This window comes from Poecile atricapillus, chromosome 16 (genome assembly GCF_030490865.1).
Source record: "Poecile atricapillus isolate bPoeAtr1 chromosome 16, bPoeAtr1.hap1, whole genome shotgun sequence".
NCBI classification, from domain to species: Eukaryota; Metazoa; Chordata; class Aves; order Passeriformes; family Paridae; genus Poecile; species Poecile atricapillus.
Window position 1 is genome coordinate 10,834,106 of NC_081264.1, and position 9,345 is coordinate 10,843,450.

Sequence of the window (9,345 nt, forward strand, 5' to 3'; positions counted from 1 at the left end):
TCACATTAAAATTAGTTTTTCCAGGATGACAGTATTCTTTTTACCAGCAAAATTCTCAGCAGAGCCTCCTTTCAGCATAAGACACCTCTATCTGAAATACTGGCTGAGCAAGATGACTTAAGACACTAAAAAAGAGTTAAATAAAAGTACATATGGTTATAGGTGTGGGCATAACTGAAGAAAAAAAGAAGTTGTCAGAAGACCTTACAAGAACAGTGGCAAGAGATAACTCATGTACTTAAAACTATGAAGGAGATGGGGAAAAAGCATAAGTTTCTCCTAGTATCTTAATAAAGTAATTGCATTCAGTTCATTTGGAAATTAAAATAAATATATAAACCTACCTTAAAATCTCAGATTCATATTTATAAAACAATAAATATATCAATATGAGAATTAGTTCTCATCTCTTGAAAACAACATCACTGACAAGACTGTCAGTTGCTGAAATAAGCCCTATTTTTCATGTTTGCCAATGCTCATGTCCACTAATCACAGCTGGCAAGTATCTTTTCTCAAAGGATTTTTTGCACAACTGAGACTTTTTTCAAAAAATCAAACCCACAATAAGCCTCGATCGTACCTTATGAAGCTACAGTAGTTCAAGAACACGTGCAGACAGTCAGGGACAAAAAGATGTAACCAAGCTTTATGCACCTGGACAGAAGGGAAGTGCTACTGCAGCCAGGAACCGATTTACATCCATGCAGAGACAGGGGTGTGAAAGGATTTTTCTCATTGCCAGAATATGTATTTTCAGGTGTGAAATAAGGTAGGTGTACAGCAGCTGGACACTGCATCACAGAACACACCAGCGCTTGGAAAACTGCCTTTGCAATACAGAGAAAGGACCAGGTCTGGCAAATGGACAGGATGGGATCAGCCAACTTCCAAACTGAGCTCCTGCACCAGCTCCTGGGCACAGCTCTGCTGCACAGGAGCACCAGTCTCCCCAGGTGACAAAACGCACATTTTTCCTAAAAGTCCCAAAGCACTGGCCAACTTTATGCAGAGCTGCATTACCACAGCTATAAATAAACTGAGGCAAAATTGTTGCTAGAAGTGTAAGTAACGAAATATCCACAGAGAACAGCCCATGACTGAAATCAGGTCTTTGCTCTGTCCACTGTTCCCACAGCTCCCAGGCAAGGCCGATTACAGGTAAGAATGCAAAGTGACAGAAACCTCAGATCCATGAGGACACCATAGAGAATACAGACATAAAAGTGTTTTAAGACATAAGCATCATGTCCTCATTCTGCTACAACCTAAGTACTGTAAGAATTTCCACCCTTCAGATCCACCTAGCACACAGTGAACACCCTACATCACCATTTCATTCCCCTAAAATACACAACCTACAGAAGAGCAAATCCTCCTAGTCTGTTAAAAATCCTCTCTTTAGACTATCAGCATGGCAAAAACACTCATTCAAAAAAGCAAATGAGTTGAGATCAAAATGATGTGTAACTGACATTTTGTTTCATTTACTTCTTTCCAGAAAGCTGACAAATCCCAGAGTTTATGAATTTATAATTTTATTCTGCAATTAAAACACACAAAGACACATTTAACTGAACTACATTACACTGCCTAAATCTGTACCAATATTCATTTACTGTGTCAATATGCAAACCATCTTTTAAGTCAAAAGAGTTGTCTTTTCACTGCTGTTTTAAAGCAGCCCAGACCACTGCCTGAACTGAGCTTGTGAAACAAAATAAAAACATCTAAAAAGCAGAAGACAGATACAAATACTGGTTCTTGACAGAGAAAAGACAGGAGAGGAAAGAAGGGGCTGCCGAAGTCTCAATGTGTGGCAGAAAATGCCACTGGGTTCCAAGTTTTGAAAAGTAATGGGACCATTCAGAACAGGGATATTTGTTGCATATCCAATCCCTTCTCCACATTCAGCACACATCAAGGTCAAAAACTAAGATTTAACTCCTTTTTTAATAAGGGACTTATTTCAAAACAAGTACCTTTTTAAAAAAAATCTAAGAAACAACTCTGGATGACATCACTGGATTTAAAATGCAGTGAGAATATCACAATAAATGGATGCAGCAGTCAGGTCGATAGAGATGATGTGCAGGTAAATTATTTGAGTTGTTTTGGCCGTGATCCTCAACAAACCAAGCCCCACAGATTTAGAGAAAGAAACTGCACCCCGCCGCCTTGATCCACTGCCAGCTAGGCCCGAGACAGTGTCAGGACACAGAAAAAAATGCCCTCTCATTTGCTATACTTCATGTCTTTCCACAGGAACTGGTCTCTTCCTCGTCGTTCTATTTCCTGTACACAGACCAAGCCTATTGTCGCTAGGTGAAAACACACACACACATGCCACCGACTTACCAGCCTGCGCTGGCATAAATCTCCCTTTAGGCAGAGGTGACCTGCAGCCTCACAGCCGTGAACGAGCTCCCGTCTCTCTCCAGGCCCGGCGGATCGCAGCGCCGGCCGTGCAGAGATCAGCTCACACGGAGCCCTCCGGGACAAGGGGTGACAGCCACGCCAATGCTCCCGGCGCTCCTCTGCTGCTGCCCGGCTGCCGGCGGGGGGGATCCGCACAGCCCGACCGCCCCGTCCCTCCTCCCTTCCCCCTAATCCCTCCTCCTCAGCCGCGCTGAACCCTCAGCCCGCAGCCCCTCCGCCAGCGGCTCCTTCGTGCCCCGGCCCCCGCCGCAGCCCCCCACCGCCGGTCCCCCCCCACCCCCCGCCCGGGACACCGTCCCCGCGTGGGGCCGCGCTCGGCCCGGCCCGGCCGGGTCGGACCCTCCCGCGGCCTCGGCCCCGCGGCTCACCAGGAGTAGGTCTGCTCCGCCATGGCTGCGGCTGGGCGGCCGGCGCTGGGCTCTGCGGAGCGGCCGGGCCCGGGCTCCTCCTCCGCCTCCTCCTCCGCCTCCTCCTCGCAGGCTCCGGGGCTCAGTGGCGGCCCCGCTGCGGCTCCCGGCCCAACATGGCGGCGGCTGTGAGGAGGGAGGGGAGCCGAGGGGGGGTCCCCGCGCGGGCGGGAAGGGCGATGGTGGCGGCGGGGCGGGCGGAGGCTCAGCAGCCGCGACGCGGGGCCGCGCTAGGGCGCCGGCGGGGCCTCATGGCCGGCGGGGCGGCGGCGGCGGCGACGGCGGCGCGGGGCGGGGCGGGGGCGGGAGGCGGCGGCACCGGGCGGCCGGGCCAGGCCGCGCCGCGTGCCCGCGCTCGCGCACGGCGGGGGCGGAGCCGCGCCGAGGGGCGGGGCCCGAGCCGCGCGCGGTGTCACGTGCCCACAACAGCTTCACGTGCCGCCGCCGCCCGCCGCGCGCAGGCGCTGTGGGGCGGGGCTGGTTGTCGGGCCCGGCCGCGCCGCCGCGCGGGAGCAGCCCCGCGGGAGCAGCCCCGCGGGCGGGCGGGTTCGGTGCGGACGCGCCGCTGGAGCCTCGCAGCTCGGGGGGCCGTGCCCGGCGGGGCGGGAGAGAGGCGGGTGGACGGAGCTTCCTCCGGCAGCAAAGCAGCGCGAGCTGCGGGTGGGTTTTGGGGCTGGAGGCTTCCGGCGAGGAGCCGCGATTCCCGAGCTGAGTCCCGAGCCGGCGTTTCCGTTCTCGGGGCGGCTCCCCCGGGCTGCGGGGAGCCGGCGGAGGGCGAGCGCGGCCGGGCAGTCCGTGACTTCCCGGGAGTTTGGGTTGCCGCTGTGGCCGGGGGTTCCTCTGAACGGGGGTTGAGTGGTAAATGCATCGTTCAGGTAAAATAATTAATAACTGCGATGTTAATTCATCAACTGCACAGGTGTTTATGGAGACTGCTGTATTCTGGAATTCATGATCTTTGAAACCAAGTAAAACCAACAGGATCAAATGCTCCAAATGGGGTTTTTTTAAGGAAGGAAAATAACATTCCAGATACTTTGAGCAAATAAAAATCATGTGCTTCATTTTATCGCCAGCCCGATATTAAACATCAGGCAGAGAACCTGTTCCACTGATATCCTCTCTGTCCTCCCTGGTTCTGCTGCCAAACCCTCAGCCTTTCATGATGTTTCTGCCAAATGCAGGACTAGTGCATTTTGCTCGGTTTGCTCACATGAGTAATCCTTACCTCCTGGGAGTTCACTTGCAGTAATTTTGTGCAAGTGGGGCTTTGAAGAGCTTGGATCAATCGTTGCAGTCCAGCTGTGCATTCCCACTCATTGTCCCTTTCAGTGTGGGAGGGAGAACAGCCAGTTTGAACATACAGCTAGAGGTGACATAACTGCATCAAATATAAATAGAAGAACAAATACCTAGGGCTGGTAAAAATAGGTATTTGTTTTAAAAACAAGTATGAAGAAATTCTGTGCCTCAACAGAATTTTGTTAAAATCTTCCAGAAAATAACAGGACATTGGGACATTCTCATTGCATCTACAGGGATGCCAGATGCCTCTGGAATCTGGAGCCTACTTTAGTTTAATTCTATTAGTAGACTGAATGAATTATTCTCATGCTGTCCGTATCATTTATACTCTAAAGTGGAAAAACCTTAGGCTGGTGTGTGATCATGACAGAGCATTAAAAGTAAGGAAATCTCTGTTATCTTTGTTGTGTAATCCTGGGCAGATCACTTCATCCCCACCAGCTTGCCTCCTTAGTCAATACAGAAGAAACTGCAAAGTGTTGCAGCCACCTGAAGTTTTGGGGAGCTGCAGCAGGAAGATGCTGCATATGCAACACAGGTTGAGTTGCTGTTGGTGGAGGGAATGCTCAGGATTCCTGTACTCCAGTTAAACAAGGTTTTTCTTAAGATGGTGCCGGACTCTGAGGGTTTCTCCCCCTGGATCTTTATGCTTTCAAAACAAGTGATTTGGGTTGTGTCACTTCAGTGTCCAAATCCTCAGTGTTTTGCACAGCCCTTTGGCCTTGTGGACAGGAATGACCTTAGAGCTCCCACATAATCAGCACTTTACCCACTTAGTAACATCTGTTTGAGAATCGGATTTACCAACCATGAGGTGGAAATGCTCCAAGCACCGTGCCTGACGGGGTCATGGGATCCCTGCTGGGGTCAGTCATGGCAGCTGGGTGTGCTGGAAGGATGAGAGGGTGAGGTATGCTAAACTTTCCTCCCATCCAGTTCAGGCTGGACTACCTGGGAAATCTTCCTCCCCTGCTTGATCTGTGTCCTTGCACCCCGTGCACAGTCCCTGTCTCGGTAGATCAGAGAGCTTTGGTGGATATGAGAGGATTAGGGACGAGTCACACTCATAACTGGAGCTATGGGGTCCCAGCCCTGTCAGTTTGGGGGCAAACTCTGGTGTTCCCACATACACGTATCCCCTGTCTAAGAAAACCCAGGCTCTGAGTAGGATTTGCACAATGGGTAAGTTCTCTGCTTTTGTTCTCCTCAGCACAGCAGAAATACCTGCAGAAATGCTCAGACAATGAACAAATAATTTGGAATCCTCACTCTACCGTGATGCAAACCTGAGTGCCTGGAATGCCTGTTTGTGCTGCCCTTTTCATTGATTATAATGGAGTAAAATTAAGAAGAAAAAAGAACCTCAGTCCTTTTAAATCAATATGGGGAAAGATAAATCAGGACTTCACCCTTGTCTTGATACTAAAGAGCCTTTCTTAATTTTTTTTTTTTTTTTTTTTTGCTGAGAATAAGGATGTAAAACTGATATTAGTATCTATGAAACAATATCACTGCTTTGTGTTCATATTGAAATAGCTTCCAGTTTCTCAGTCTTGCAAAATTTCCAGCACATTAATTTGGCACAAATGATTTATAGCTGATGAGCAATTAAAGTATAATTTCTTTCCAGTATCTCAGGCTTTGTGCCTAGACTATTAAATGATTTTGCAAGCTTGCTCTATCATTACAGGATAGCGGTGGGATGATTTCACAGGAGAAATTTATTCCTCCTTGCAGACCCAGCAGCTGCTCTCACTGCAAACTGGAGCACTGCTTGCATTCCTCAGATAATTTTCTCAGCATATCTTTTGTACAGTCTTTCTTTGGACCTACAAGAGAGCTTTCGTCTGAATTTCAGTGACAGTTTACTCTGACATTACAAAGTCCTCCCAAAATACCTGTTCTGCCTGGAACCTTTGATGTAGACTGATGCTTTACTTAAACCTGACATGGTATTTCAGAACTAGCAGCAAACAAAACCATTTTTTAAATTATTTTTATATTTGGAAGGGCAACTCCCAGAGGCAAGTGTGGTAGAGAAAAATCAGATGAAAGTACTGGCTACAAAGAGTCCTCACCTCTAAGTTGTTTAAATGTCAGCAGATGACATTTAGCTAACCATGTCTTGATTCTGCTGTAATGGAGGTGGAGAGAACCAGAGGAGCTTCATGTAGACACTTCACCCTTCAGGAAAGGACATGACAGGTATAGTTGTCAACCCTGCTTTGTTTAGGAAGGAACAAATAGCATGGATATGAGCAGAAAAGGAAGGGAAAAAAAACCAAAAACCAAAAGATCTGCTTCTGACTGTACAGCTGGGAGCTACACTAGGCTATTTGATTGTAAGACCCTTGTGGGATTCCCCTTTATAAACCTAATTAAAACGTGCACTGACCATGTGTGACACGATTCTCTTCACTACCACCTAGTGGGAAACTCCTCCACAACCCAGCTGCAGAGCTGCTCACGATCTTAACCTCAGCCTGATGGTAGAAACAAGGAATAAGTGGAGAGAGAAAATGACAGATTACTGGGAAGGAGGACACAGTCCTGTTTCCACATACAGGGAGAGAAATGTGTAGAGCAAGTCTGTAATTTAAACCCATTCTGCCCCATGGATTTATCAGATCACAGCTCCAAGCTCTGCATCCAGCCCAGCCCACTGGTGAAAAGCCCAGCTTCCTTCTTGGTAAAATCACATTTTTTCAATTATAATCACATATTTACACCAAAGACTACTACATTAGTACCTAAATGGGTATATACTGGAAACATTAAAACCATGTATTCAAGCAAGTCCTTCCCCACTGAGATACTCGGGGTTTGCACAAATAGCTGAAATCCAACCCTATGAAAACAAGGTATAAATGACAATTATCTCAGATTTTTCACGCTTCTGTGTGCCATTTGGGACTGAGCTCCCAATGCACAAATAATCAGTTTTGGTACTCATATAGCTTTTTTCCCCCCAATAATAGAAATAAGGGTGAACATTACCATAATAGCTCTCACATTTCAAGGAGAGGATTATGTTAATGTCATTCAGGCCAGTAAAGCATTTAGCAGTCGCAGCAGGAAGAACAGTAAAATGGTAAAGAATTATTAAAAGAACCATTTCCCCGTGTTTCATTTGCCAGTGGCAATTTTGCCACCCTATTCAGGGAATTCTATGGGTTCCCACTAGTAGGACTTTTATCATAAATATAAGTAGGCTTTTTTCCGTCTCTGTATGCTCCTTGAAGCCACATTACACTGGCTTTGTACCAGCAAATTGCTGTATTTTTCATCATGTACACTTCATAATAGATATAATTCAGTAAATTAAAACATCAGAGGTAAAAATGGAGTTGATACAGGAGTCAGGCTTTGGGAGTCTATTCTGCTTTCCACACCTCTGCTGTTCACAGGACTCTGCTGTCCCTTACTGTGGGTTTGCTCCTGTGCAATATGCAAAATACAGACCAGTACACGTAAAATCAGAATAACATTCCTATTGTGTACCCATTCATACTTTCATGCAGTGTTTTCAGTTTAAGTAATTTGCTCACTTTATTTGATACAGGGGAGAAGAGATTACTTTGGAACAGTTAATACAAAACCAAATACCACAAATGTGATAAAAACAAACAGGTATCTCTTGGTGTCTTCAAACTTTAAGCTTTCCATGTTACAATGACCAAGATTATATTAATCAGACTTGAGAATCAAGTCATGGCCTGGGAAATGGTTACAATTAAGGAAATTAACATATAGTAAGCAGTTGTAATAGATAAAAAATGCGTATAGAAAACCCAAGTCCCCTTATTTCAAATATTCATCCTCAAGGCACAATCTCTGAGTACAATTCAGCTACAGGGAGAATTGTCTGATTATGGCACTCTGCAACTGAGCTCTTCCTCCAATAGAACTATAATCTAACTTCCATCCTTGACCTCTGCTATTCTTTCATCACCTTACAACTGCACTTGTAATAATCTAAGAAATAGAATATTGCAATCCTTAATGCCAGGCTATAAAATAGGGATGCTGGCTAATTCACAACAGGAATCCCTTTCAGTCTGACCTCTAGCTATTTTTAACATTTAAGAAACACTGAAAAGCTCACTGGTTTTCCTGCACTGAGGAGTCTGAGATACTCAGTGGGGCTGAGCCATTCACTGGCACAGCCTGGCAGGTTCCAATGAATGGAATGATGAAAGTGGATAAGTTTATTTGGTTTTTTTGCTAATTGTCCAGGCTCCTATAGTTTAAAATGGACAATTCTAATAGACCAAGGGAAAAGGCTCTTCGGGATAAAGTGACAGAGAATATTTACCTCCTTGTCGGTACTTTAAATGTTTCCTTGTTCAGCTAAGTGTTCTCCACATGGCATCCAGTTGTAGCATTCAGGGAGGTCCCATCATACAAACAGATGTGCATTTCTGGTTTTATAAACTTCAAAGTTCAGTGATTTCAAAAAAACTTCTACAGCTGAAGGTCTTCAAGGCAAGCAGAAGCAGCAGCTTCTGGGTGGATAAGGAATCCTTGAAACCACATTATATAGACAATTTGTTGCTATGCTTTATTCTCTTTACAGCTACCATTGACAAATATTGCTGTTCTTTGTTTAAACTTAATCTGTGTCCCCATCGCCCCTCAAACATTCAACAGGTTTATGGAAAATCTTTTTCACAAGAACAGTGGTAGTATTTTCCACCTTGGTTTATGTAAAAGAGATCACCATGGCAAAGAGAGGCAGAAATAAGTAACACAGAATGACAGCATCCCCTCTGTCACATATTGCTCCACAATCTGGTGTGTCCCTTTCCAAAATCCTTGAATTATAAGGACATATCGTGCAGAAACTGTGTGTCATGGCTGGATACTGTAATTACAATTGAAAACTGCCAGTAATGTTGTTATGTCTACCTGAGGGGGCGGGAATAAAGGAAAACTGTAATAACAAATAAAATGCATGGAAATTGTATCAACACACTGATGGTACAATGCCAAAAAATGCTCACCATTCTTTAAATGCTCTTGTGACGAGTGCAAAACTAGCAAAAGTCTTTATTCAGAGTATGACCCCGAAAAAATCTTTAGAAGCTGAAGTTGTCTTGTTACATTAATGTAAACAAGAAAATTTCTTACAATAAATGTTTTTACATGGACTCGGAATTCTTACTCCTTTTTAGCCACACAAAGTCGTCCCATT

The 9,345-nt window shown here is 45.7% G+C and overlaps 1 protein-coding gene and 1 long non-coding RNA gene across 4 annotated transcripts in view; both read right to left on the reverse strand.

Moving 5' to 3' along the window:
- The window catches only part of SPPL3 (signal peptide peptidase like 3), a 56,299-nt gene extending 53,163 nt beyond the window's left edge, over window positions 1-3,136 (reverse strand). For 2 of the 3 annotated variants that reach the window (XM_058851985.1, XM_058851984.1), the window contains exon 1: window positions 2,808-3,136. In XM_058851985.1, coding sequence (XP_058707968.1) covers window positions 2,808-2,830 — 23 coding nt within the window. In that variant the 5' untranslated portion in view covers window positions 2,831-3,136. Of the gene's footprint in view, window positions 1-2,358; window positions 2,598-2,807 lie in introns of those variants that run through there. The other variant, XM_058851986.1, reaches the window with a different exon arrangement.
- Window positions 3,137-7,335: 4,199 nt separating this feature from the next.
- On the reverse strand, window positions 7,336-9,341 carry LOC131585435 (uncharacterized). Its single transcript, XR_009278946.1, has 2 exons — window positions 9,282-9,341; window positions 7,336-8,674 (listed from the first exon to the last, which is right to left on the reverse strand). It is a non-coding gene; the product is annotated as an uncharacterized LOC131585435 (long non-coding RNA).
- Between the last annotated feature and the right edge of the window lie 4 nt (window positions 9,342-9,345).